The sequence below is a fragment of the Scleropages formosus genome, chromosome 20, assembly GCF_900964775.1.
Source record: "Scleropages formosus chromosome 20, fSclFor1.1, whole genome shotgun sequence".
Classification (NCBI taxonomy): Eukaryota; Metazoa; Chordata; class Actinopteri; order Osteoglossiformes; family Osteoglossidae; genus Scleropages; species Scleropages formosus.
The window spans coordinates 1,281,361-1,309,228 of NC_041825.1; the positions used below are offsets into that span (position 1 = coordinate 1,281,361).

Genomic DNA, 27,868 nt, shown 5'->3' on the forward strand with positions numbered 1-27,868 from the left:
TTTAACACACTTCTGTTTGAAAGCGTGCGACCCCTTCGTGTCCCTTAGATTTAACTACGGCGGCAAGTTACTTTGAGTTATTTACCCATTTATACAGCAGGGTAATTTAGGGTACGTAACTTGCGCAACAGCTGGAGGGGATTCGAACCTCTGACCTTCGGGTCCAAAAGCAGCATCTCTAACCACTACACTACTAGCTGGGGTAGATCTAAATGAGGTCATTTTAGTGTTTTACACAAGAATGACAACCATCCCTACAGGGTTCACACGCTGTCAAGCGGCTCCGTAAACACGCCGCGACGCTTTCGGATTTACCGCGGTACGCGTCCCAGTGAGGACGACTGCAGACTCTGCGTTTCCAGCATCTCTCCATCACCGCCAAGTCGTCCTTTAAACGAAGACGACCCCTTTCTGTGGCGGTTGCGACTCAACTCTGCTACACAGTTACGCCGTTGTTTCACCCACTAATAGAGCAGGAGCAGCTTTGGGGGGGAAACGCAGCAGGAGGCGGGATTCGAACCCGTGACCGCCGAGTCGAGAAGCGGCCGCTCTAAGCGCTCCCGCGCCGGCTGGAGGGAGGGGCGCCCCCGTACCCGGGTCGCGCCGCGTGAGGCCCTGGAGCTACGGGCGCCTCGGACTCGCGCGCTTGGCGGTCCGGCCCTTGGGCTCCGCCTTGATGTGGAGAAAGAGCGTCGAGGGGGACAGACCGGAACCGTCGGCCTTCAGCAGGTGGACGTGGCGGTAACCTGCAGGCGGACGACGGAGGATCGCAGAGGACACGATTGAGGGAAGGTCGCTGACTCCCGCACGCGCGCGCGCACACACACACACACACACACACACACACACACGTGCGACAGGTACCTGTGCGCATGCTTGTGAACGGCACCGTGAACTGGCCCACAAAGTCGTTGCGGGAGGCGTAGTCGTGGTCTTCGACGACAAAGCGGACCAGAGCCAGTTCCGGAACCTGCAGCTGGAAGCGGAGGGTGCAGTCCCAGCGGGGGTTGAAGCCTGGGGACGGTAGGGTGCACCCCGCCGAGCCGTGAGTCTCGAACGCACGCGCACACGCATTGCGCTGCATGTTGTGCAAGGTCACCGTGGAAACGCAAAGGATTTTCTGCATTCTGCCCACGGGTGCGCGAACGCGGTAAAGCGCTCGCCGAGGGGCGCGAAGGTCTCACCGTTGTTGGCGACGTGGGGCGTTTTCTCGCGGGCGTTATCGATGGGCGCCCCGTGCACCTCCACCCACACCATGGGGTCCACTATGGACTGGGGTTTGTCTCTGTCCACTTTGGGCAGCTGCTGCGCTGAGATCACCTGAGTCGCACAGGAGCCACGGGCAACGCGGTAAAAATGTGACGAAAGGAAAGTGTATCAACACTTAAAGTGATACAGGTGTTAATGGAATGGAAACACTGGTGCACTGGGGGGAGAGACACACACACACACACACACACACACACACACACACACACACACACGCTGCTTTGTCGCCCTCCAGTGGTCGCCACCAGGTGGCGCTCAGTTCTCCTCAGCAGCACAGCACTGAAGCTCTGAGGTGTCACTCGACGGCGCGTTACGAACGGAAAAACTACACACCACTTGAGCGACCGGGCGCCGCTCTTAAACGTGCGTCGAGGACAAAGAGGACAAAGAGGACGCCGTGCTCGACGGTCCGGCGGTCACCGAGACGCACGCCGGCGCTCACCCGCACGGTCAGCAGCACGGGGTCGTGTCCAGGGCCTCCGCACGTGTTCTCCGGGTCGAAGTCGGACTCGGGGTCACGCATGAAGCTCGGTTTCAGGATGTAGCCGCAGCGTCCGTTGGGCAGGAAGCGACCCTGGTTGAGGTCCATCTGCTCGCCTGCCGTCTGGAAGTTGAGCGCCACTGCGACATGGGGACACGAGCAAATTGAGACACTCGCTGGGACACACTGAGACATACCAGGACACACACTGAGACAAAGTGGGACACACAGATGAGACACACAGCAAACATGAAGAGACACGAAGGTGTAATGTTGTTGCAGAGCTCTTTGGTCTGTCAGTCCTCTGTCCTCGGTGCGTTGCGCCGAAAGTAAGACGTGTGACTCGACGAAAGACTTTTCGCAAAGCAGCGGCAAGACGTCCTCCGCATCGCGCGCGGCACCGACGCGGCGGCACGATGACGAGCGATCGGAGGGAAAGGGGACGCAAGCCGTGTCCCTCCGACTGTCCGTCCCGGCACTGACCCAGCTGACAGCCGCCGTTCCACATGTCCTGCGGGTTGTAGTTGGACGACTGCAGACGCTGTCCAGAGGGGTAGATGCGGCTGAGCTGCCGGCTGTTGTGGCGAACAAACCACTTCCCTGCAGGTCAAGGAGGAGACGCACAACTTCGGTCGGTCAGAGTGCGCGACCGTACAATACGGGTTACCGCAGGACAGGACAGGACAGGACAGGAGAGGACAGCATTAGACAGGACGGGAGAGGGCAGGACAGGATTGGACAGGATAGGAGGAAACGGGACAGGACACGTTTGGACAGGAGAGGACAATTCCTCGACCACATGCCACCTACCGGCCTCCTTGATGTGTCTGAGGGCGTCGCTCTCCGAGAAAGACGAGATCTCATTGGCCGCCTTCTTAGCCGCTTGGCTGAAGCCACGGAAGGGGACACTGCGGCAGTAGACGACCAGGTCCGACAGCGCCGGGCTCAGTTTGGACGGTGAAGCCTAACCGCGCACGCACACGCACGCGCACACACACACACACACACACACACAGAGGAAATACACTGACCGGCCACTTTATTAGGCACACCCAGCTAGTAGCCGCTGTGTGGAAAACTGCGCACCGACGAAGTGTGTGTTCCTGTAGCCTCTTCCGCGTTGGGACAGTCACAGGACCCCACAAACTGCATTCACACGAGTCGATAGCTCATAAAGGACTGATCAATGAAACAATTCTTAGTTCAGTATGTGGTACTCCGGCTCGGCTCAGCGTGCGTGCGTGCGTGTCTGTGGATTTTGACCAAGTAATTAACAGCAATGCAACATTAAAGGAAATGTGTATGACATTTATAGGACACACACGAGCATGTCTTCACACACACTCTCACACTCACACACACACACACACACACACCCAGAGAGACCCACCTTCCCGGCTTCTTTCTTTCTTTTCTTGCTCTCTTCAGACGCCTCGTCTTCGGAGCTGGAGGCGGAGCTTGTGGAGCTGTCCGTCTTCTCGGGCAGCGTTCGCTCCTTCTTCCCCTTCACCAGGATCCGGCCCTTGAGCTCCTGCCACGAGCAAAACACAGCCGGCCCAGTTGTATAAGTGGACAAATCACTGCAAGTCACTTTAGAGAAAAACAGCAAATGAATGAACAAAAGTAACTGGAAGGTAAGAGACAGAATGAACTTACAACGTCTAAATGTTACATATGAAATGAGTAAATGACTATGATTTACACCCCTTACTCTACATACCTACCTAGTCTAACCAGCGACACTTGGGCTTCACTTATTTTCACACCTTTACACTACTTGTGTGTTTCTACTACACACATGATTTCCTCTAAACAACACATGGATCTGGTCGTTACACACCTGTTATGTCAGGAGCTCCTTAAAACAACAATAATAATAATAATAATAATAATAATAATTACACACCTATTATAAGACCTGAGGAACACTCATTGTTATTACATACCTGTTTTGCGGTAAAAGTACAGTAAAAGTAAGGGACACAAGCTTCAACACTTTGAAGCAGCGCTGTATTTGTTAAAAGCAATAAATGTAAATGTGTAAAACCCACAATATTCACTGTTCACACAACGACAAAGAGTCAGGATCCCTCCACGAGGACGAACAGCTCAGGATAAGAGCAGTTTACCCGCCCCCCCACCGGGCCATATGGACACACAGAGCGATCAGAGAGACGCGACAACGTGATGTGTACGGGGGGGGACGGGGGGGCAGGTGGTCAAATCCCTTCCTCGGTGCCACACAGCGGCTTAGAGCAGAGCTTCTCAAGGGCCTTTGGGAGGCGTCACTCGGCGCGAACATCTCTAAACGCTGCCGCAGACACCTCCGCAAGTCACGCGAGGTCCCTGAAGCGCAGGTGTGACGAGCGCACCGGGGCCCCCAGCCGCCGAGGGGGAGGGACACACGCCATGCTCGGAGGCGACTTCCTTCGGAGAAATATTTACGTCCGTCCAGCAGTAATTTTCCTACAGTAATTACGTATTTATTCACTTTTACAGGAGTAACTCGGGGTAAGAACCTTGGTCAAGGGTATTACAACTAAAGGTGGGATTTGAACCTGTAACCTCTGGGTCCAAAGGCTGCAGCACCAATTCACGGCGAGTCCTGACATCTGTGTCAAAAAAGCCCGGTTCAACGTGGCTGGACAGAGGAACGGGTTCGAGGGGGGTGGGAATCAGTGGTGAAGCCCGGGAGACGCCATTCGGGAAGACCATCGTGTGGTCGGACGGTCGGGCGGCGGCTCACCTCTGGAGAAGGCAACGTGGTCGGCGGCTGGTCACCGAGGGGCTTCGTGAGCAGTTTGTCCCCCAGGATGCCGCGCAGATGCTGAGACATCACCGTCTGCTGCTCCACGCTGCAGTGGTTCTCCAGGGAGAGGATGAGCGGGAACGAGGAGGCCTGCCGGACATCGGGCCGTCAGCTCAGCCGGGTCGCACTTGAACCTCGGCGCTCCCGCCGAGAACACGGTCGCTTGTAGGTGTTTTTTTTTTTTTTTTTTACACGAATTACGTAAGATCACACACGTAAACACTCTATGAACGAACACATTTTTACCGGAACTACTGGAAAATAAATAAACGTCTTTTCACCGCTGGAGTCGGTCAAGGGACCAAACCGAGATAAACCGTTTACACTGAAACGCGACCTGCAAAGGTACAACACGTCCAAAAAGTGCCTCGAACCACGTTTACGGGAAGCGTGAGGCAGCAGACCTTCGATCTCGGAGTTTTTTTTAACATGACAAATTATTTTTTGATCTCAGGAGCAGTTTGACGTTCCAGACTTGAGCGCCTCCGGTCGGCAGTCGAGGTTCAGCTCGGTGTAGGACGGGTCCCGACCGAGAAGCTCCCCGGCGCGGGAGGAGAACCCGGAACCCGAGACGCCGGACGAGGAAGTCGTCGACCGCGGTCACGCAAACGGTCGCACCCCTCCGGTCACTACGGAGCCCTTCGGACGGACCCTGGGCTTTCGGGGCAACGCGAGGAGCTCCCGAGGCTTCATCCCCGGGTCGGCTCCTCGAAGGGGGCGGAACCAGCGGCGCCGCTCACGGAGACGGGACTCACTCACCTTGAAGGCGTACTGGGCGATGGTCTCGATGACCTCGCGGAAGGTCACCTTGGACGTCAGCGTGTGCCCGTGGTAAATCATGGGCTCGCCGTTATCGCCATCCCAGCAGTCGAGCTCCACGCAGCGGCAACCCTGGTTCAGAGCCCTGACGCGAACACACCTCGCGTTACGTTTACTCGTTTCGCCGACGCGTTTCTCCGATTTACCCCTTTATATAGCGGGGTATTTTTAGTGGAGCAACTTAGGGCAAGTGCCTCGCTCAAGGGCACGGACACACGGAGAAGGACAGACGTACACCGGGTAAGGCACACGCACGCACCTGATGTAGGGCTCTGTGCTACTGTCGCTGGTCACCTGGTCCCTGGTCAGGTAGGTGTTGTGGGACGAGGAGATGAAGTAGTGCGCCAGGGGCTGTTGCATGTCCTGGTACACGTGCGTGTGTTCGCGGTCGAACACGTCGTTCTCGCGGGACAGCATGTAGAGGGTGAAGCCGTTCGGGGTCATGAACCGGTTCTTCCGGGCTGCGGCGGGAAGAGCGCGGGTGAGACGGCCAGAAACTCCGGAAGCCGTCACAGATGTACCCGGACGATGCGTTTCACACCGTTTACGACTCAATATTTTCCCAGAGAGGCTCAAATCGGTTTGGACTTAAGCGGTCAACTTTGGCTCTGTTCGTATTTTAAAGATCTGTTAATAACATTATATAATTGTACCGCATAGTCAATAAATTCTGAGAGTGGCCACCGTGTGACACCACTGTGCCACAACAGCTTGAAAGCACAGTGGCGACACACAGTGTTCAGTCTTAGAACTTACTGACTCTACCGCATAATTTAATATAATATAATATAATAAGTACCCTGCAATGGACCAGTGTTCTGTCCAAAGTGTGTCCTGACGAGCAGTTAACGATAGTGGATGAGCGAATATATAACAAACATAACAAGATGTCTTGAGGGACGGTGGAGGGACAGAGTGTCCGGAGGGACAGGGTGTCAGAAGGGACACCGGAGGGACAGGGTGCCCGGAAGGACGCCAGAGGGACGGAGCGTCCGGAAGAACGGCTGAGGGACAGGGTGTCAGGAGGGACGCCGCAGGGACAGGGTGCGAGGCCCACCCCACTCGTTGAGCTCGTAGGTGAGGATGAGGCTCTGGGCGTGGACGAGCGAAGCGTCCTCTCCCTGGTCCCGCAGGAACTCGCGCAGCTCGGCGGTGGACAGAACGCAGCCGTTGGCGGAGTACTGGTGGAACACGTGGTCCAGCTCGGGCCGCCGCAGCAGCTCCCGGCAGAACTCCTCCGTCTCCTCGTCGTCCAGGCGTCCGTCGGCAGAGCGGTCGCACTTCTGGGGAGGCGGGGACGAGGGACGAGGGACAAATACGGGGTACATTTATTCCTTCGTTTTCCCCTCGGTATTTACTTACTCCTCAATCGCTGTTCTTCACAGGGGCGTACAGCTCAGGAATCCAGGCTTCCGGAAAGTTCCACTCAAACGGTACCATGAACGCCAAAATCCGGTTCAATTTCTTGACCGTATGACCAAAAGTATGAAAAAAAGTTGCAAAACATATAAAGCGGACATGAGATGTAAAACTTAAAAAGTATTTGTGTTACTACCCTAGTAATAATGTATCATTTAAAAGCAATACCGTATTTAACAGTTCAGTGGACTGACCGAAGTACCGTTATTTTTGTTCATGCAAAAGCAAACTTGAAAAATAATAATAATAAGTATAGGAAGGTAAACGGGACGGCCCTCGCAAGTCCCTGTTGTCGCTGGTCACGCGTGTCATAACTGAAGGACAACAAGGCCACGTCCTCCTAAAACCCTCCGAACGTCCATTTCCGTGTCCCCGTGTCCCAGTGTCCATGCTGTCGGGGAGGGGCACAACTCCTTTCTCACCTTGAAGAGGCAGCGGGCGTACTGCTCGCTCAGGTCGATGTTGATCATCTGCAGCAGGCGTTTCACCTCCTCGTAGCTCATCTTGCCGTCCTGGTTGAGGTCGGCGCGCCGCAGGTATCCTCGGATCCAGGTGCGAGGAGGGAAGTCAAGGGCGACGGAGCTGACTGACACGCTTAACTCTCCGGCAGGGGGCGCGGCGGCGGGCGCCGACGCCTTCCGCTCGGAGGAGCCCGGTTCGAGTCCCGGCTCCCGTTGCGGCACCCTTGAGTAAACGCGGTAAAAACTGCCCCGCCGTACAAATGGGGGAAACGGCTTCGCGCCGTAACTCGTTCCGTAGAAAAGTGTCGGCTAAGTGAATAAACAACACGCGAGCGAGCGCGCACGCATTCCCCACATAACGAACCAGTAAACACTTGGAAAAACTCGCTCGATTTGTTTATGAATATACATAATAAACCGAGGCTAAAGCGCCGAGTCGCACCAGGATGTGCGGCGCTGGACGTTCGAGCGACGCCGCTACGTAAACGGCATCTCCCGGGCCCGAAAAAGGATATTTGTCCAGCTTCTCCTTCTGGGTCATATTATCCAGTCGGTCGCGGAGGGTGCGGATCCCGCGGACCCACCGCCGGGCCTCCTCCTCGGTGGAGCAGCGCAGGTCCAGGCTCTTCCTGCCGCCCCTGAACAGCAGCGTGAAGCACTGGCCCTCGGGCACGGCGCCCCCTAGGCTGCGCAGGACCTCCGACTGGCAGCCCTCGCGCACGCACTCCACGTCCGTCACCAAGACTGCGGGGACACGCGCACGGGGGGGGGGGGTCAGAGGTCAAGGGGAGATGAAGGAGAAGAGGGGACAATTTCTACAGATTAAAACGGGCTTCAGTCACTCTCCTTTCCTACTGTATTTTTCCCCACTCCTCTCACAGACGCCACGCAGAGTCGCAGGGAGCCGGAACCTAACCCGGTAACACAGGGCGAGAGGCCGGAGGGAGAGGGGACGCACCCGGGACGGGACGCCAGTCCGTCGCAAGGCACCCAAAGCGGGACTCGAACCCCAGACCCACCCGAGAGCAGGATGCGGTCCAACCCGCTGCACCACCGCACCCTCCGTGGGCAAATCAATTATTTATAATTTATATTTAAATTTATAACTCAAATGTTCGTAACATGAGGAACCAGTGCACAGCTTTGCAATGTGAGACTGATCAGTGAGAGCTGGAGTGTGTGCGTGCGTGTGTGCGTGCGTGCGTGCGTATACGCGTGGCAGTCTTGGCAGTGGTGCCGGGAGCCCCTCCCAAGGTGCGGTCAGTGTTTGCTGGCACCAGGAAAACAGAACCACCGTGTCAAAGCTGCACGTTTCGAAGGAAGGCCGTCTCCGTGGCGACCAAACGCGGCCCCCCGCGCGGTTCCTGTCGGGTAAATAGGAGCGGCGCCGCACTCTGCGCGATCCAACCGCCCGCTGGGTGGAAGTTTCCAGAAACCTCGGTTCTGGTCACAACTGTGCGGCAACAGACGGTTCTTCTCATAAACGAGTCGTCAAACTCGCAAGAGTTCGCAGTCTTTTTTCTACGCCGCTTTGCACGGAGTGAAAAAGACGAGAGAAGAACAGAAGAATGCGGTAAAACCCCGGTAAACGCACCATCGCTGTTCGTAATCATCGCGCGCGGCCGCTGACAAGGCGGCGCCGGACACGGAGACGTGCGGCTGTGAGGAACGGCAGCGGCGAAGACGAGCGAAGGAGATTTCGGGAGGCCCCGAGGTCCATCGGCAGCGCTGTTCCTCCGGCCCGCTCTGGACCCGTGTCCACCTCTGCTTCCCGTCCTCCGCTACTTCCTATCTGGGACTCACTGACATCCTCCCCTGCAACATGTAGCCCCTGCTGACGGCACCCCTGGGGGTTTCTCTCAAGCACACAGTGAGAAAAAGAGGCCACTGCTGCCCAGAGCCACAAGGCATGAGGAACACACACACACACACACACACACACACACACACACACACGCACGCACTCGGCATATTTACGCACTTTGGTAATTAAAGTCGCTGTGTGTTAATGGGTTCCATGTACAGCCATCAGCAAATATTGGACATCGGGTCCCGAATGTTTGCACACTTCGGTTTACCATGGTACAGCAAACACACGCAGTCTTTGCCCATTCAGCGGAGCATCAGGGCGGGGCGGTGGGTTCGAGTCAAAGTGGGAAACTTGATCTCAGGAAACGGCAGCGAACACGCACACACGGTGCATAATGACAGATGTTCCACATGGGCATCTCTGCGGGACACACCCTGTTATTGGCGGTAACGGCGAGAGCCCCGCCCGCCCCCCCCGGCACAGCCGCGCTCCGCGCTCCTGACCGAAGCCCCGCCTTCGCACGCATGGCGACTCTGTGATTTTCTCCTCTTTTCGGCGCACAGGAAGTGGCGTGATTGAAGGGAGTTCCTCGATCCCGATCGCGTCTCCTCTCATTTAGCGCGAGCTGCAGACACTGAGGCTCCTGGCCGGCGCTCTTCTGCCCCCCCCCAACCACCCACCCCCGCAGGGCTTTTTCTTGTGGGTCTGCATGTTCTCCCCACACAACCCCTGAAGGGCATCTGCGATGCCCCCTAAGTGTCTTCTTTCCTCCCCCCAGTCTCCCCATCTCTCTCCGAAACCTCCTGCTTCCACTCCCCCCCCCCCACAACCACCCCCCCCACAGGCCGCCACTCACAGGTCTGCCGTGCCTTGGCCCTCCTGCTCGTCTTGCTGGACTCGCACCACACGGTGAGGCCGTCCTCCAGCAAGCGCAGGCGGCGCCGCTTCTGCCAGCGAGGAGAGCGCACCTTCAGCATGCTGGAACCGTGCATCATGAGCCGCACGTCCTCGTCGTCCTGGAGACCTGCGGCGGGGGGGAGAGCGAACCCGAGGCTTAGAGGCGCACCGCACGCAGCGGGAAGCGCGAGCGGCAGAATGGGCGAAGGCCCCGGAGACGGGCCCAAAGAGGGGATGCGGTGGCACAGCGGGCGGCACAGCGAGTAGCGCTGCTGTCTCACAGCGCCTGGGTGGTGTGAGAGGACGTGGGTTCGATCCCCGCTCAGCCTGTGTGGAGTTTGCATGTTCTCCCTGTGTCTGTGTAGATTTCGTCTGGGTGCTCTGGTTTCCTCCCACACTGCAAAGACATGCTGTTCAGGTTCCCCCATAGTGTGTGTGTGTGTGTGTGTGTGTGTGTGTGTGTGTGAGAGAGAGAGAGAGAGAGAGTGTGTTTGGCTGATGTATGGATGAGTGACCCAGTGTAAGTAGTGTATCTTGCAGCGTAAGTCACCGCGGTGAATAAGGTGCGTGGGCTCATAACACTAGAGTTCATTGGAAGTCGCTTTGGAGAAAAGCGTCTGCTAAGTGAATAAATGTAAATGTAATGCGAACACCTGGAAATAACGTGTGGGAAAACAAGTGCCGGCACCTTCTCTGCTCCGAAACGTAGCCGTGTGCAAACCGTCCTGTCGAGAGTTTAGGAGGCGCCGGCGTTTAAGTCTCATTTCACCCAAAGTGTAGAGCAAATGCAGCTTCCAACTGCCAAGTGGAGAACTGCATCGGTAAGACGAGCCGAGAGTAAGAGCTTCCGGCTCAAGGCAAACCGTGCGCGTGTGCGCGGCCTGAAAAAGACAGTTCTGGAGCGAAAGCGAGTCGGACACCGTTGGACAGCAGCTGGGGACACAGTTTCGCCGGAATCATAAACAAGCAGATCAACACAAAGGTCGAATGAGAGGAAACACCTCAGAATTCTTGAATATAAGAAAGTCTTGTCCGAGGGGCTCTTCACCGTATTTGGGAGCAGAGCGGAACACAGGAGGGGCAGGAAACCCGGACGCGGACGCTGTCGGCGCCAGCAGCCCACGGCAAGGCGGAGCGACTCCGTGGCGAAGAGCAGGGGGCTGGAGGGCGCAAGTAAAAAACACCCCAGAAGCAGTGCAGACCAGCAGGCTGGTAACACTATTCTGAGAAATACGACACTGAGAGCGCACGCACGCGCACACACACACAGAGGACTCAACAGGCCAGCACTGAGTGAGGAGTCGCGGTGTTTGGGTGGAGCGGTGTGGTTCTCCTGAGCCCTGCTCTGTACCTCCTCTATACAAATGCATCACACACACACACACACACACACACACACACACACGTTGGACGTCCCGCAAAAGCAAATGACCGTCGTGTTTGTCGGGCACAAAGGTGGGACTCGAGGGGGTCACCGTACCAGGGTAAGAGTGCCAACAACCATCATTTTCACATCAGGGCGCCGCCGGGTTATCAGACACTCGGCACACGGGAAGCTATGGGTCGCGGTGCAGCCGCCCCCGATGACGGCACCGGAGAGGGTCCAGTCCGCTAACGTCTTTCCCTCCAAATTAATTGATTGGTTTGGCTCCCGTCTCATTCGGCGCCTTGCGTCCTCACGGCGTCCAGCGGCCCGGCTGCCAAAACCCCATCCGGCCGATCGGTGCGCGGCAGCCCTTATCCTCAGCCAATCGCATCCTTGTCCTTTTCTACCAGATCCCCGGTCCAGCCCGACCCGATAGCTTGAAATATTTGCGGTGTCTGCGTTTTCACTCGTACGTGAACGAACTAGAGACAGACGGTGTGTATTTCCGGTGTTTTGGACGATGGCGAACGATTTGAAATGTTACGAGCGACTAAAACGCACTCAAATTTCGCACAGATTAGGCCACTTGCAGTGAAAAATGCACGTCGACCAGCGGCAACGTCAGAAGTACCGGTGTTCGCCGTATCGGTGACGTCGGCCGGGGCGCCACCGTGTTACGAGATCCGTCCCGGTTCCGTTTCGTTTTGCCTCCCAGAAGAACAACGAGCAGCAGCAGAAGCGCTGAAGCAGACGTGGGTCTCGACCCGAAACAGGGCATCAGTGAAGCTCCGCCCCAAAGCGGACGCTCTTGCCGTCGCCCCCTATTGAGCGGAGGTCCAAATAACGGCTTCATTCCGGCGATTTATGTTGGTGGGACAAAGCTGTCCATCAAAGGGGCCCGAGATAGACCGGCTCTTTGGACCCAAAGTCCAGCAGTGTAGATGTCACATGGTATCACCCCCGGGCCCATCCTTCAGCGCCTGAAGTGTCACCCCATGACACAGTTTTCTACGGACGTACAACAGCAGCCCCTTGTTTGTCTAGATCCTACTACTGTAGGACCCTTGAGCAAAGTATTTACCCTAATTGCTCCAGTAAAATTACCCCACTGTATAAATGGGTAAATAAGTGTAAGCAGGTTAACGCTGCGAGTCGATTTGGAGAAAAGTGCCAGAGAAGTGAGTAAATGTAAATATACCGCATGGTCCCACCGGGACGACGGACCGCGAGAACTTTGCTGATCCCGAATGAAGCTGGACGAGGAAACATCCCTCCGACACGAGCACAGCGACAGCAGACGTCACACAGCCGGTGAATAATGGCATTTAGGCAACGTGTATCGTAACAGTGAGCACAGAAAGAAAAGAAAAGAAAAGAAAAGAAAAGAAAAGAAAAGAAGGGAAAGCGGTGCAGACACTTAAGGACAGTAAGAGACTCGGCGCAGAACCCATTCGCTGCTGGCAAGAAAGACTTCGGGCGGCTCTTCGGAGCAGAGCTTTGCCGAACGTGCTTTTTTAGGGCTTCTCATTTCCCATTAGCACCAAAAGTGTAGGTACTGCAGAAAACAGCGGCATCGTAAGCGGCACGGAGGAATTTAGACCCTGGAAAAGGGTTCGAGGCGTCGCTGCGTTTCTGCGCCGCGACCGTACGTCCGGCCCTCGCCGTCCGCGGATCTTAGGCAACGTGTTCCTTCTCGTCCGCCGGACGTCCGACAACGGACGGACCGCGAGGTGTTACGGCGACGCCTACGTTCGCCAGGCCGCAGACTCGCCGTGCAGGCGGAGGGTCGGTACCTTCGCAGTGTGCATTTCCTGCCGACGGGACGACCCCCCCCCCGGGGGCCCCGCGCACGCGAGCATCCGCTCTCGCCAGCAAAAGCACGGTAAATCACGGTGCCACGCTCTCCGCCACCGGCTCAGCGTGACCCAGTTTTGCACGTGTGCCGAGCTGGATAATCCCCCCCCCGCCCCCCCAACCACACGTGCTGCTGAGGGCGGAACATATTCTCGAGATTCTCAGCGACCATCCAGTGAAAACATACATCACTGGTGAGTAATGAGACACGGCGCTTCTCTCTAGCAGGCATTTTTCGATAAGCACAGGAGCACAGCAGTGTGTGTGTGTGTGTGTGTACGTGTGTGTACGTGCGTGCGGCCACTGCCTTAACCAGCTCCCAGTGTCCTTTCCTCAGTCAACACACTTATCGCTCTCCTCTGCGCTGCTTTATGCTCTTTCACACATCTGGCCAACATGTTTACTCTCCCAACCAGGAAGTTTATCGCACACAGATTATTTTCCATAATCTCCATGGAAAACACCCACTTACCGGGGTACAAATAGGACTCAGAGATGAGCACTGAAAATGGGCGAATTACTGTATACCGCATTTTCACACGAGCCCAATCTAGTCCACCGTTCCACGGCCAGGACGGAATCCGCATCGTTCCTCTTCAATCCGAGGTTCAACTGTCGACCGGAGCCTCCTCTCCAGCACCCCGAAGTAGACTTTCCCAGGGAGGCTGAGAAGTGCGATACCCCGATAGCTTGCACGCACTCTCCGGTCCCCTTTCTTGAAGATAGGGACCACCAAGTTTGCCAATCCAAGGGCGCTGTCCCGAGATGGATGGAAGAGAGACCCCGATGATCTTCTCAGCCGTCCTCACTCTCCGCTGCAGGGTCTTGCGATCCGAAAAGGTGCGTTTTCCAAACCAGGCAGCGATGCAGCTCCACAGAATGCTCTCGATAGTCCCTCTGTAGAACGTGGTGAGGATGGGGTTGTAGGAGAAGGGCTTTCCTCAACCTCGGCAGAAAGTAGAGACGCTGCTAGGCTTTCTTGGCTCTGGAGTCGGAGTTGAAGGACCAGGTGAGGTTCTCCGCCAGGTGAACACCAAGGGATTTGGTGCTCTTGACGATCTCCACGGAGGAGCCGTCGATGTTCAGCAGCGAGCGGTGGTTCCGTGCTCTCCTGGAGTCAACAACCATCTCTTTGTTTTGTCCACATTCAGGGACAGGTTGTTGGCTCTGCACCGGCCCGTTAGCCGCTGCACCTCCTTCTGTATGCCGACTCGTCGTTCTCGCCGATGAGACCCCCCACAGTCGTGTCGTCGGCGAACCGGATGATGCGGTTCGAGCTGAGCGTTGCTACCGTCACGCGGAACACAGGGAGCCGGGACAGCCGAACCCAAGTGCGGCGTTGTTCGTCGGAAGTTGAGGGAAGAGGCAAGGTCTCAAAACCAGGGAGAGGCGAAGGGTCGGTCGATCGGCGAACAGCACAGGAACGAGGATCCATGGACGTGGTCGAAGAACGAAGCAAGGAGTCAAAAAAAACCGGAGATCGTGGACAGAGCAAGAGTGTTGTAACACGAGGAAAGGCGGTTGTCCCGAACGAGATTCCGCAACGGTACGGGAGCTGAAGAGGGTCTTCACAGGGCGAGCGATTACTCGTGAGCTAGTGCGGAGTCAGGTGTTGTTGCTTGTGTTGTGGGCGTGGACGTGACAGTTACACAGTCGTGAGTTAGCAGAGCGAACAGCAGTGGACTGAGCGCACAGCCCCGGGGGCCCCGGTGCTCAGTGTGGTGGTGTTGGAGATGCTGCTCCCGATCTGGACTAACTGACGTCTCCCAGTCAGGAAGTGCAGGATCCAGTTGCAGAGGGAGGTGTTCGGGGGTGACTGTATTGAATGCTGAGTCACTGCGGGGGGTCCGGTGACGGGGGCAGCAGGGTCGCTACTCGTTGAGGCAGGACGCTGAAGACTTCTTCGGCACGGGGACGATGCCGGTGGCCTTGAAGCACGTTGGAACGACGGCGCGGCTCAGGGAGATGGCGAAGACGTCGGTGAGAACGGGTGCCGGCTGCTCCGCACATCCTCTGAACGCTCTGCCACGAATGTCGTCTGGTCCGGCAGCCTTCCGCGGGCTGACTCCGCGCAGAGTTTTCCTCACGTCGGCCGTGGTTAGACACAGCACCTGGTCGTTGGGAGGAGGGGCGGTCTTCCTCGTCGCCACGTCATTCCGCGCCTCAAACCGAGCGTGGCAACCTCCGCCGTCTCGTACGCTTTCTGGTTGGGGCCATCGGCCGCAGCCTCCCCGAACACGTGCCGGCCAGTGTGTCCAAAACAGTGCCGAAGAGCAGAGATGGCTCCTGCCGGTCAGTTTTCAACTGCTTCAGAACCGGTTTAGCGCGTCTGGCGAGCGGCTTGTACGCTGGGAACAGAATAACAGACACGTGGTCCGTACAGCCGAGGTGGTGGTGGGAGCGGGACTACCCCCGGTTCGCCCCGGGGACGTTTATGTAAGCAAGATCCGTTCCTTCCCGCAAAGTCCACATGCAGATGGCGTTTAGGGAGCACCGATAATTGCCAGCAACGATAAACACTCTGTGTGTGCGTGTCGTGTGTTTTCTGCAGTTCGCTAACAGCCCCGTACAGCTCAGAGAGCGCCTCCTTAGCAGGTGTCCAGCTACAGTCCTGGTGCAAGATTCCTTCGCACGTGTCCCGCGCCACATGCTGTCCTCCCCGTCCTCTCACCTCCCCTCAGCACTGGCTGAATGCCGAGGAAGAGGATGATGAGGATGATGAGGATGATCTCCAGCCGGCAGGTTCACTCTGAAGACTCACAGCACTTTGATCCTCTCATGCACTTCGGCCTCCGTCAACCAACCGACCGATGTGGACGCCGTCCCCTCAAACTGATGTACTCGGTGGCGTACTGCACTATTTACCCTCATTTTTACCCACAGTCTTACCACCCAATAGGACTTGCTCACATCGCCCAAACGACCAAGTGCAACGCTTTGATTCTCTTTCACGGGGACAGCAGGGTTCCAGTACTGTCCTCCTGGTGATCAAAAGGGCGACGTGACCGCAGTACTCACAGCACTCGCAGTACTCACATACTCACAGAATTTGCAGTACTCACATACTCACAGCACTCGCAGTACTCGTGCAGACATGGTATCGGAGACCCCACACCTTAACAAGAATCACAGTGAACCAAGAGGCTTTGAAAGTGATTAGACTGAAGCATGATTTGCGAAACAAGAAGGGGACCTTGACCGTGAAGAGCAGCTAGTGCCCAGTTTCACTGATCCCTGGAGTCGCCGTCTCACTGTCCTGCACTCATTGTGAACGAGTCCACTTGTCCTGGTCTCATGCAGCTCACATGTGGAAAGAGACTTTTCGTCAACACTTAGCTCATCATTTTCACTTGTAGGTTTTGTATCTCACAAACCAATGAATAATCTGCTGCTTTTTTTTTTTTCTTCAAATAATGGGGGGCTGCATATATGTTGTTAATGGAATTTGGACAGTGGGGGACATTATATTGAACTTGAATAACTTTAAAGAGCTCATTCTCACTCGACATAAAACTGTAGTTTATGAAGAGCGCAGGGTGACAGCTACACGGAGAGAGAAACTGCAGAGAAGTCCACGCGTTCAAGGGTTACAACATTTCACAAGTGTGACCATGAAACACTGTCTAGTAAGTTCCAGAAGGTGCTCCACACACTCCAGAACTCAGAGCTGTCATGCAGATCAAACTTTGGTTTTCCAAGCTGGAGAAACTTAAATACTTCAGTCATTATTTACAGAAGGAAACTCATTTCTTTGCCAGGTGCGTTAGAGTAAGCAGCCGACGAACATCGTGACATCGTCGAGAAGGGAATTTGGGTTGTGATTTAACAACAGATGGAGAGAAATCACACTTTCTGTCAAAGATGTTTCGAATGGTCGCGTGAACCCGAGTCCAGCAGACTTGTATCTTATCACATTCCCACAATAAATATGTCAAAGTGCCCAGAACAGCCAGAGAAATTCGAAAATATTTTTCAAAAGGAGCAAAAATACCCCAGTAGGACTCATTAAGGCTCCAGGTGTCCCGCCTGTCATCCCTCCCAATTCCAGGTCAGTTTTATATGAGGCTACAAGAGGAAACTAAACGGGTTCAATACCTTCTCCAACATCGACACCTTGGCCAGAAACACCTTCCTGGAGAACGGAGCTACAGGAGCACTTTATTCCCTCATTGATTATACTACTGCCAAGAACATGACGGAATCAACGAAAGACAAATTATGAAGTATTTGTCCTTCACAAACCCTACTGTTCTTCAAATACAGATGTTTTTTAGGGTGTAAAAATGGGAAACGGCCCTAATGAGGAGAAGAAGTAGGTAAGAACTGAGAAATACAGGAGAAGAACTGGGGATGATGTGGGCAAAACCAGGGAGGGAAGGAAAGGGAAGGGAAGGGAAGCGGAGAAGGTGCGCAGCAGAACCGTGTAGAGAGGAGCGCCGCGGACCGTGGACCGCGGACCGTGTCCCACGACCGCGGCCGAGCCTCAGGCCGAGGGTCTATAGCGGGTTCGTCGCGCTGCTCGCAGTCAGGAGGCACGAGAAGTCCACGAGCATGTGGTTAAGGGTCCGCGGCCGGGACACCTGGTCACCCGCACGGTCGGCGAGTCCAGCGCATCTCGTGCCGCTCTCCTTCCCTCCAGAAGGTGGAGGAGGTCACGGCAAGGGGACAGAGGAGAGGAGTAAATAGGGGTAAATAGGCCGGGGTAAGACTCCGAGTGAACACACTACTACTAGTGACCGGCGGTTCTCACCTAAACTCCTGAGCGGCTCCGGCGGCGGCGGCGCTACGACGAGTCCGGCGGTGTCGCTCCTCGTCCGCTCCGCTTTTCCCGGATCCTCCGCGCTCTTTCTCTCATTCTTCTTTGTGCAGCTCTGCATGTTGTCCTCGAGGCTCCCTTCCTCCTCCTCCTCCTCCTCTTCTCGTCTGGATCAGCACAGCACGAGCTGCTAAGTTGTTGTTCTCCTCTCCTTCTTCTCCGCCGGCGCGGTCTCTCTCACACACACACACAGTAATGCAAGGCGGGGTGTGTGTGTGTGTGTGTGTGTGTGTTGGGGGTGGGGGGGTGAGGAGAGCCACCCACGATCGCGGCGACAACGAACGATGATGAGGATGATGATGATGATGATGATGATGACGGGGATGTCACGAGGAGCAATGGGAGAAGAGTCGGACACGCAGCTGGGCTGGACCGCAAACTCCAGGCTGACTGTCTCACCCCACCCACCGAGCCCTTCCACACACACGCACACGCGCACACACATCATGTCATTAATCCTTTCGCGAATCTTAAACTGCTGACACGCGCACGTGCTCGTGCACTGGAGTTCTGGGAAATATTTTGAAACGTCTGCACGCGCGGGGCTCCGCGAAGGACAAAAAAAGCCGCAGCTGGGACTGAGTATATTAATTGTATTTTCTCTTTTATTATGAATCTATGTATTTCTTTATTCATTGTTATTTTATTTTGATCATACTGTATTTTCTGAGATGTACGTCGCTTTGGAGAAAAGACTCTCCTGAAAGAATAAATGTAAACGTAAAAAAGCGGCGCAAAGTCACAACAACAAACAAAGGGGAGGGAAGAAAGGGTTACATTAAGCTAAGGGGCGCTGGGGGTGGGGGGGGGGGACTCGACTGCACTGAGCCGAACGGAACGCGCCACGCACGCGCCCTCCTTGCAGAGCCGCGCGGCGCACGGAACCCTGTGGCACGAGAAGGTCGGTAACCCGCCGGACTCCCGACCCATAAACGCGCCGCTCCTGTGTCGCTCACCCACAGAGATCAAAGGCGAGGGGCCGCGCGCACGTGCTGACGCCAACACGGGGACGACGAAGGGCTGGTTCTTACGCGGTCGGTCACTTGCTGCCCCCAGCGGCCGCGGGAGGGATCGCACGAAGGGCGCGCGACCTTCAGCGCGGGCCGGCCGACACCTTCACGCTCTGGGTTCGAGGCCCACGACGCGGAGCGGAAAAGACCGTTTCTAGCGCAGAGGCTCAGGAAGATGGGATCAGCTCTCTCCACGTGATGTAACCCAGCTGCTGGCAGTAAAAGTGGCTCCTCAGTCTTGTTAATGTATCGTTATTGTGTCTCCTCTGAAAACCCATCAAGGTCAATAAAGCCTTGGAGAAAACTCATTCTTTCAGCTCTCAGGTAGAGGTTTGCCCGTTTCAGTATGTAATCTTGACCTGTGTGATGCGCAGATAATAAGCAAAAGCTTCTTCCACATAAAATGTTCTTCAGGTCTGTAAAACGCTGACTACTGCAGACATGTGATCTGCTCATGGTGTTGCTGTTTTTTTTCCCTTCTTTTTAATGTGTGGATTACAGTATTCCTTTACGCAAAGTACGGACCAAAGTTAACTAAAGAAACCACGGTCCAGGTCATGCTATCCCTCATTCCGGAGCCATAAGTCATGCCATAACTCCAGCGGTGCAGTGTATTTGAAAGTTGGACCGCCCTGTCCTGTACTCCTTATACACATACGACTGCGTGGCCGCACACAGATCCAACGTCATCGTCCAATTTGCGGATGACACAATGGCGGTAGGTCTGATCACCGACAACCATGAGATGGCCTACAGAGAAGAGGTGCGCACTCTGACACACCGGTGCCAGGAAAACAACCTCTCGCTCAATGTCGAAAAGACCAAGGAGCTTGTAGCGGACTTTAGGAGACAGGACAGGTAGCTCACCTCGGTCACCAGACAGGACCCCAGTGGAGCGGGTCAACAGCTTCCAGTTCCCCGGTGTCCGTATCACTGAGGACCTCACATGGTCCACTCACACTGAGGAAGTGGTGAAGAAAGCTCACCAGCACCTCTTCTTTCTCAGAGAGCTGAGCAAGTTTGGTATGAGCCCCACATCTTCAGATCATTCTACACCTGCACCGTCGAGAGCATCCTGACTGGCTGCATCACCGCCCGGTATAGGAACAGCACCGCCTTCCAACCATAAAGCTCTGCGGAGAGTGGTGCGGACAGAGTCTGACAGAGGTCAGAGTTGAGCTTCCCTCCCTCCGGGACACCTACGCCAGGCGGCGTGTGAGGAAAGCACGGAGGATCATCGGAGACTCCAGCCACCCGAGCCACGGATCGCGCTCGCCGCTACCATCGGGCAGACGGTATCGCAGCCTCGGATCCCGCACCGGCAGGTTGCGGGACAGCTTCTTCTTACAGGTCATCAGACTGTCGAAGTCTTAATAACGCCACCACATGCGCAGCCCACTCTACCTCCCACGTACTGCACTTTATCGCTCTACTACGTACAGGTATGCGTGTATGTTTGCACCAAGGATTTTCAGCACCTGTACACTCGTGTTGATGGTGAAGTAACAATAAAGTGATTTCGATTTCGTTTCAGCTGAACCCATAAGCTGTACTTGTTATAGTGTTGGGACTGATTTAAACAAACCCGCGTACGAGATGTACCGTGCTGAGCTGCCACTGGCCCTTGGACCCCCAGAAGTTTTTTTCTCCCTCGATTTTCAGTTGGGAGTTTGCAGCACGCCGAGGTGGACCGGGGAGGCCGCGGAGAACGGGCCAAAGCAGCCACGGCTGAGGCTGATCACACTCCCTATTAATTCTTGAACACCTCAGTCAACAACCCGAGCTACGAAGACCACCAATCTTCTCGATAATTTCCAACTTATACAGCTGGGTTGTGTTTACTGGAGCAATTCAAGATGAGTACCTTGCTCAAGGGTACTACAGCAGGAGCAGGGATTCGAACCACTTTCTTGCACGCAGAACAAGAAGAAGACTGTTGGGAAGAGGTGGGTCGGCATGCATTTCACTCCTGCCACTCGTGTCTTGGACACGTGGTATTTGGTCCTTGCAGCCGTTTGTTTTGGTTTATTTTCTGCAGGCGCCCTACTCTATACTCTGCTGTGCTGCGTGGGAATGTTGTGCAGAAGGCCTGTAACACACCAGCAGGGAACACCAGTCCAGTGCTCGCAGCTGCAGAAGTTTTACTTTAAAAGACCTATTTATACAACCTGTTCATTCATCCCTGCGCAGGAAGGATGTTAATGATGAATTTTATTAAATGTCCCATAAAGCCTGAGCTGAATAACAACTCATAAGTTCATGTTTCTTCGGACTGATATTTCTCACAAATGCTGCCCTTTGACTTGTGCCCGAAATCAAGTTCCAATGTTACTCTGCTCCACATTCCCTGTCGCAACGCAACGATAAAAAAGGACGTAGTGGAGCGCCGAAAAGCACTCGTTGATTGGCCAGAGAGAGTTGAGCTCGACGCCGCGATTGGTGGAACGGACAGCATCCCGCCCCTGGACATTTATCACGTGACGTTCGGGAAACTGGTTCAGAGAGCAGAGGGTTTAATGGACTTTGGAATTTTGTGTGGAAGAAGGACTGGAGCGGCTCGTAAGAACAGCGCGCAGCTCTTCGGAAAAAATTAGGTGTGAATGTATTTACAAGTAACTGTCACCAAATAATCCACAGCCCGCTCTGCGAACTTCTTGCCCAACTGGGACCTCCGCGAGTGAACTCAAGCGGCTTCACTTGTGCCCCGCAGGTTGAAGACTCCTCGGCGGCCGGCGAGTGCAACCGGGATCCGCTCTCGCCGTGCAGGCTCGCCTGAATGCCACCGGACTCCCGAACCCTGCGAGCTCGGCCCTCGTTCACCGTCGCCGCCGCCATGACGCAGCCGGAGGAGGAGTGTCGGAGGCGCTTCCGGGCCGCCGTCGACGTCATACAGAGCCTGCCCAAGAACGGTGAGGGGCGTGGCCTCTGCCGACGGGCCTTAGATTTTCAAGAGCTTGGACACTTCGCACATGCGCAGTATGCGTCCGCTGTGTGTTATTCTAAGACCGGCCGCTGCGTGGCAGTGTTGTAATGGCAACTGAGCGCAATTTAGTGACTACCATGCAGTACCTTCATTTACTGTGACATAGTGCACAAACAGCCTTTATTCAGCCACTACTCTGGCATTCATTGTATTTGCCACAATGAGTAATTGTGTATCTTTTATTTAAAAAAAATTGGTGTGGGTATCAGGATTTATGACTTATGCACCTACTTGATCGATGAACCTCGGTGCAAAAAAAGTGGTATGTAACAAACTAGGTTTCCTTGAGACTTTTATGTCTGCAACTTATGCCTCCTTCTCTCGCTCAGTGTAATGCATAAATTGTACTTTTGCCGAGATGTACGGCACTTTGGACAAAAGCGTCTCCTAAATGAATGAATGGAAAATAATGTAAAAAAAAAAAAAAAAAAAAACATGATTTTGAGGCTACGGACTTCATGTGAATCGAACACAAACACTTATAATTTAGAAGCCTGTGCGACTGAACGAAAGGCACGGTGTTGGCGTGGACACAAAGTACACACCTCGATGAGCACAGCCCAGAGAGGGGTTCGAAGGGCCTCGAGGAAGGCGTGATGGGGGGGCCCCCTTCGCGCGCATCTTCGGCTGTAGGAGCCCCCGGGTCACCCTCTCCTCCGCCTCTCCTCCGTATTCCACCCATCGCAGGTCAAGGAGCCCCGGGGCACAGCTGAGGGTGGCCGATCGTAGGAGAGCAGAATATCGGTTCACGAAAGAGGAAGAATTAGCGTTTTACGTCAGCGTGGCCATTTAGGAAAATGTCGACCTTTTCCGCCCCAGTGTTTTTGACAGCGCATTTTAAGTCCTTACATAAGGCAGTTAATGCTATTAAGCATAAGCGCTCTTAAATACAGTAACGATTGCCCACAACCGTTACTATCGTAAACACAGTAATCGCATGGAGGACACACAAAAAAAAAAAACACAGCAGCATTACGGTGTGGTTATAAGGGGACTGCATGAGGCCACACGCTTACAATAAGGCAAAACTCATGAGAGCGGCGGCTAGAAATATTACGAAGTTCCACGGCGATAAGTTGTTTGGCTTCCATTGTTGCAACTGCTTTGTTTTTAGTGAGGCCCTTCTCTTGGACTACTTGGCCCACGTATTCTGCGGAGAAATTAGTAATAGAGCGACACCTACCGTACGCTTCTTCTCGCGTGGCGCTCGCCGTCCGAAGAAAATCCGCCGACGGCCTTTTCTTCCGAATTGTAGCGGTAGGTTTTGTTCCGCCTCTCGGCGTCTGCGGGTTCTCTCGAATCTGTCTTCCGCCATCCGTCCTCAGGTTCTTACAGACCCTCGTACGAGGTCATGCTGCGCTTCTACGGCCTCTACAAGCAGGCGGTGTTCGGTCCCTGCAGGAGCTCGCGCCCTGGATTCTGGGACCCCGTGGGCCGCTACAAGTGGTGAGCCGCGTCGGCGTCGTAAGGGGTCTTGCGGGTTATAGCCTCGCTGGCGCTGCAGTCTCTCTCGTGTCACTTTCAGGGATGCTTGGAGTCGTCTGGGGGAAATGAGCGGCGAGGATGCCATGACGGAGTACGTAGAAGAGATGAAGAAAGTGGCACAGGAGGTACTGGACGACGGCCGTGGGACGGCGGGACGGCGGACGCGCTCAAATTTCCCTCTCTGTGCCACGGTGACCCCGCGCGTGCTCTGTCGCAACTCAGGTGATCGACTCCGTGCCGGTGAACAAGAAGACCGCATCCCTGTTTCACTACTTCGAGCCCCTTTACCTCGTCATCCACGACATGCCTCGGCCGCCGGAGGCGCTGCTCAGTCTCAGGGCAGGTGAGCGCGGAAGCTGCGGACAGACCGATCCGTATTTTGGTTTAATCTTTAACTAATTTATCGGGACCGTGAATTTTAACGCTGTTTTTCTTTATCCGTACCAAAGCTTCGGTTATACGGTTCTGCTAGAGCCGCCCAGTCCGTGAGAGTTGAAACTACTTAATTACATCAAGCGGCAGCGTGAAACGCGCTGTCTGATGGGCGGTGCGTACCGATGCTCTGTTTCAGACTGGCTTTCGCCTGCGCTGCAGGGAGTCGCGCGAGTGTGTACGTGTGCGCTCGCTCGCTCATGGATCAGCGCTCTATTCTAATGTTTTATTCGTGCACGTTTTGTCAATGAAAAAAGTTTCAAGAACTGAGGAAAGTTGGAAAAACACGCAGCGTAAGAGTTGCTCATAGTTCGGAGCTAAAGCTCGAGGCGGTAAAGTGCTTGAAAAATGCTGAAAGACAAAGACGTTTCACGCTTTGCGTTTTATCAAAATCTGCACTGAACACCATCTGTATGAAAAGAACAAATTCAGGAAATACTGGCATATATGGATAATGGGGCATGAGTGTGTTTGGACTGGTGTCAAATGTCTCTTTGTGACCTGAACTAGAGCTGGAAGCAGGTGTCCAGACTGCCAGTCCAGCACAAGGGGACTCGCAAGAGAAAATGGAAAGAGACCCGGAGCAGGCGGCCAAAGAGTCCGCGTGCGGACCGGACGTCGGTTCCGGGCCGTCCGGCGGCCTTCGAGGTGAACGTGGTGACAGCCGGTCCCTGTAATGATACCGGAACGCCGCTACCTGCTGGAATTCGCAAAATGCGTCGATACTTACAAGGTGCCCATGTCCGTAGGCTCCGCAGCGACGGCGACTTTTTCCGCGGTAGAACCTGCTCCTCCTCAAGGCTCGGTGGGAACGAGCGACTCGGAAAGCGAGGTCTTCTGCGATTCGTTGGAGCGGCTGGATCGAAAGGTAGAGTCCCGTGAGCAAACGGCGACGAACGTGGTAAACCTCAGCTTGTCGTTCCCTCCTGATCCGTACAATTAGGAATGTTTGAGCGATAAAGAGCGGTACGTGAGGAACGCGTGGCTTTCGAGCAAGCGCGAAATGAAAACTCCGTTGCCGTGTTTAAGATATCGAGCGCAATTTAGGCGACTTGGCAAACGCGTCAGTCGTAGCGGCGGTTTCCCACGTGCGCGTCTGCGGAGCGTCGTCTCTCGGTCGGACGCTTTTGGCAGAAGACACGAGGGCTCGGAGTAGCGGAGCGAACCGGTAAAACGCGGTGCTGCCATCTCCCAGGCTGCTCGAGTCGGAGCTGGGGCGGGAGAGGAACGGGCTCCGCCGCCGAGAGGCCGGGGATTTGGACTAGAGGCACGGCGCGGACAGAGGGAAGAAACACGTGAGCCCATCCCTTACGCTTTGGCGAAAAATTAATAATGTAAACGAAGCCCGTGAAGCAGACAAATACCTGCCGTCGTTCATAAAGCGTCGAACGGGCGGTGCAGACCGAAGGGCCGTGTGTCCAGGTGGCGGGCCGCGGGGAGGCGGACGCCGTGCCCGCGAGGGCGCCTCGGGGGACGGCGGTGGAGACGAGCGGGAAGGCAGCGCGGCGAGGCAGCGGGAGGCGCAGATGCAGCGGCAGATCGTTTCCACCCTGCGGCAGCTGAGGGAAGACATGTTCGGCGTGATGGAGCGCCTGGAGGCTGTGGAACGGATGGCTGCCGCACAGGTAAGCCCTGCGCTTGGTTCCCACCACACGCGCGCACACACACAATCTGCTCCTCCGCTTTCCGTACAGGTGCATTTTGTCGAGCAGGGTTCGGTACAGTGTACTTCTCTCTTCCTCAGGTTTTATTTCACCTTCATTACAACAAGCATCGCAAGTCACGAAAGGGAGAAAAATACCTCCAGATTTATACAAAAAAAAAAAGACTTTGCCCAGGGGATGTACACTTGGGCCTCAATTGGGTTGAGACCTGAATTCTGTTCTTGGGTCCAAACCCTCCCATCACAAAAAAAGCTTAGTAATAGTTTAATCCTCTCATTTTATTCCCCCCCGCAGGTTCGATTCTGTAAAAATTATCAGGTAAAGCTATGAGTTAAAAAGCCAGCGTAAGGCTTATTTTCACAAATCACTCGTAGTGCAGGGTGTCTACACCGGAAACATGGGACAGATATTTTATCAACTTGAAGCAAAACTAAAGTCTCCTTTAAAATGACTGAAAGGAGAAAATAGAAAAAGCTATATCCGCTACATCCTGTTATGCTTTTTATTTGCGAGACGGCTGCGTTCCTCCTGCGCGTCGGGAGTCGTAGAAGTGTACCGGAGAAGAGCGTAAGGAGAACGTGTTAAAAAGCATTTGAGGTTTTGAAGGTTTGAAAGGAATGAAACTTTGCAGCTTTCGCTCGTAATGAAAGCGGTGACAAGTTTAAGACCGATTCATCATCCCAGAAATGTGCAGCGTTTGTTATCATCTGATTGCTTTCAGTTAGTAATGGGGGTGGGAACCATATTAGACACACAACTCTTTACTTGCTTGGTAGCTTCTGTCTAGATCTCAGACACCACTGTGATAATTTAAACAAACAAAATCCATGACACTCTCCCCCAAAGACACCCGTTGCGTAGCGGGTCCCCTACTTCCAAACTCGAGACTTAATTGGGACCGAGAGTTGCTCCATTACTCGGTTTGCTCATCAGATGTAACACGGAGCAGGCGAGGAGCTCATCGCTTCTCTTTACAGCCGTTCCAGTAACGCGTGGCCCCAAAAACATGGTTTTTCAAATCACTGACCGTTGACAAAGTTTACTTTCATTTACTCTTGAGTTGTATGCTGCCCTGGAGATGCGTGTCTGCTAAACGAATAAATGTCACGAACCCCAGCGGCCGGGTTACGCGGCTCCCGCCCGCACCTGCTCTGGTCGTTTTTACCCCACGGCATATATTAAATACAAAAAGGTGAAGAAAACGAACTGGAAGATGTTCGCATCGGAAAACGAATAACGCGGAGCGCCAGCGCGTTCGCATCCGGCCCGGTCCCGAAACGCCGCCCGGCTTTCGCTGTTCCGGCTCTCTGCCGAGCGGCTCGGACCGGACCCCGGCGCGCAGCCGCTCGCTGAAAGCGACTCGAACTGAGCGTTTACCCCTTTGTTTTAGGCTCGGGGCTTGGACCGGAGGTCCACGGGTCATCCGGCGGCTCCTTCTTCCGAGACGCAGCAGGTGCGTGCATTCGGCATCTGCGACACGAGTAGGGGCCTCTTCCGGCACGCGTGACGAAGCGGTCTTACATATCGTGTGTGGCTTTCGCAGGAGAGCCGGCGGTGGCCGCTCGACGCCTCGGGCCGCGCGGCGCTCCTCCTGCTGCTGTGGCCCTTCGCGGCCCACGCGCTTGCGTCGCTCTTGCGACGGCATCGCCGCGAGTCCAGCCTTGGCCCGCGAGGACGGCGATGAAGCGGCACGAGTCACGCTCGCGACTTCGGATCCCGATGCCTGTGATGCGGAGGAACCGCCGCGCTCGTGCAGTTCTGTGGCTAAACCCTCGTTGTCCCCGAATCAAACTTATACAGTTCTCTTTACCGTATCCTAGGGATAATCGTATGAAGTGGAAAACCGGAAACCCGCTTTAATGTTTCATCCGTTTTATGGCCATACGTACAGTGGATTCGGACAGAAACTTCAAAGCTTATTTTTTAATTGGTAAAGAGGTTTTATGCAAAAAATGTTTAATGATATTTGGGTACGCTTTACAGAGGATTGGTTGAGTCTAATATTGACAACATAGTGAAAATGCCTTGCGGTATCAATATAGTGCTGGATTTGCATTTACGTTTCCATGTTTCCGTCATTTTTTCCAGCAATACGTGTATTATCAACGTTAATTTGTTTTAAAGCTAGCGGTATTTAACATTTTCAGTATTGCGTCGGTGCATTTAGCTGACAACGTATGACGCCAAATATTCTCGAATGGTCAGGATGGGTAAAGTACCACTTCAGGTACTAAGACTGATCACTTTGAATGTAGGATATTGGTGGGATCGAGTGAAACCAGAAGCAGATGAG

General features: G+C 54.7%; 2 protein-coding genes across 5 annotated transcripts; one reads left to right on the forward strand and one right to left on the reverse strand.

The window, feature by feature from the left end:
* Window positions 1-141: 141 nt before the first annotated feature.
* On the reverse strand, window positions 142-23,313 carry LOC108919945 (1-phosphatidylinositol 4,5-bisphosphate phosphodiesterase delta-3-A-like). Its single transcript, XM_029246742.1, has 16 exons — window positions 22,540-23,313; window positions 17,936-18,108; window positions 9,925-10,092; window positions 7,774-8,002; window positions 7,220-7,349; window positions 6,436-6,661; window positions 5,638-5,839; window positions 5,319-5,463; window positions 4,497-4,649; window positions 3,141-3,281; window positions 2,561-2,714; window positions 2,234-2,350; window positions 1,712-1,890; window positions 1,185-1,320; window positions 865-1,014; window positions 142-746 (listed from the first exon to the last, which is right to left on the reverse strand). The coding sequence occupies exons 1-16, from the start codon at window positions 22,674-22,676 to the stop codon at window positions 622-624; spliced, it is 2,565 nt and encodes an 854-aa protein (XP_029102575.1). The 5' UTR covers window positions 22,677-23,313; the 3' UTR covers window positions 142-621.
* Window positions 20,896-27,634, forward strand: acbd4 (acyl-CoA binding domain containing 4). Of its 4 annotated transcripts, none has more exons than XM_029246739.1 (11): window positions 20,896-20,957; window positions 21,722-21,920; window positions 23,320-23,440; window positions 23,520-23,604; window positions 23,702-23,822; window positions 24,422-24,559; window positions 24,661-24,779; window positions 25,107-25,206; window positions 25,313-25,536; window positions 26,966-27,028; window positions 27,119-27,634. In XM_029246739.1, the coding sequence occupies exons 2-11, from the start codon at window positions 21,788-21,790 to the stop codon at window positions 27,257-27,259; spliced, it is 1,245 nt and encodes a 414-aa protein (XP_029102572.1). In that variant the 5' UTR covers window positions 20,896-20,957; window positions 21,722-21,787; the 3' UTR covers window positions 27,260-27,634. The 4 variants fall into 4 exon arrangements, with proteins under 4 accessions (XP_029102572.1, XP_029102571.1, XP_029102573.1 ...); XM_029246738.1 differs by lacking the exon at window positions 20,896-20,957 and adding an exon at window positions 20,970-21,605; XM_029246740.1 differs by lacking the exon at window positions 20,896-20,957 and adding an exon at window positions 20,970-21,605 and having other exon boundaries at window positions 25,334-25,536.
* Window positions 27,635-27,868: the final 234 nt, after the last annotated feature.

Coding starts and splice junctions, on each gene's coding strand:
- acbd4 (XM_029246739.1), top strand. CDS start 21,788: ATGCCACCGGACTCCCGAACCCTGCGAGCTCGGCCCTCGTTCACCGTC. Junction 21,921..23,319: donor ACAGAGCCTGCCCAAGAACG/GTGAGGGGCGTG, acceptor ATCCGTCCTCAG/GTTCTTACAGACCCTCGTAC. Junction 24,560..24,660: donor GCCGTCCGGCGGCCTTCGAG/GTGAACGTGGTG, acceptor CCATGTCCGTAG/GCTCCGCAGCGACGGCGACT.
- LOC108919945 (XM_029246742.1), bottom strand. CDS start 22,676: ATGGGTGGAATACGGAGGAGAGGCGGAGGAGAGGGTGACCCGGGGGCT. Junction 3,282..4,496: donor CCACGTTGCCTTCTCCAGAG/GTGAGCCGCCGC, acceptor TGCTCGTGGCAG/GAGCTCAAGGGCCGGATCCT. Junction 2,351..2,560: donor CAGACACATCAAGGAGGCCG/GTAGGTGGCATG, acceptor CTTGACCTGCAG/GGAAGTGGTTTGTTCGCCAC.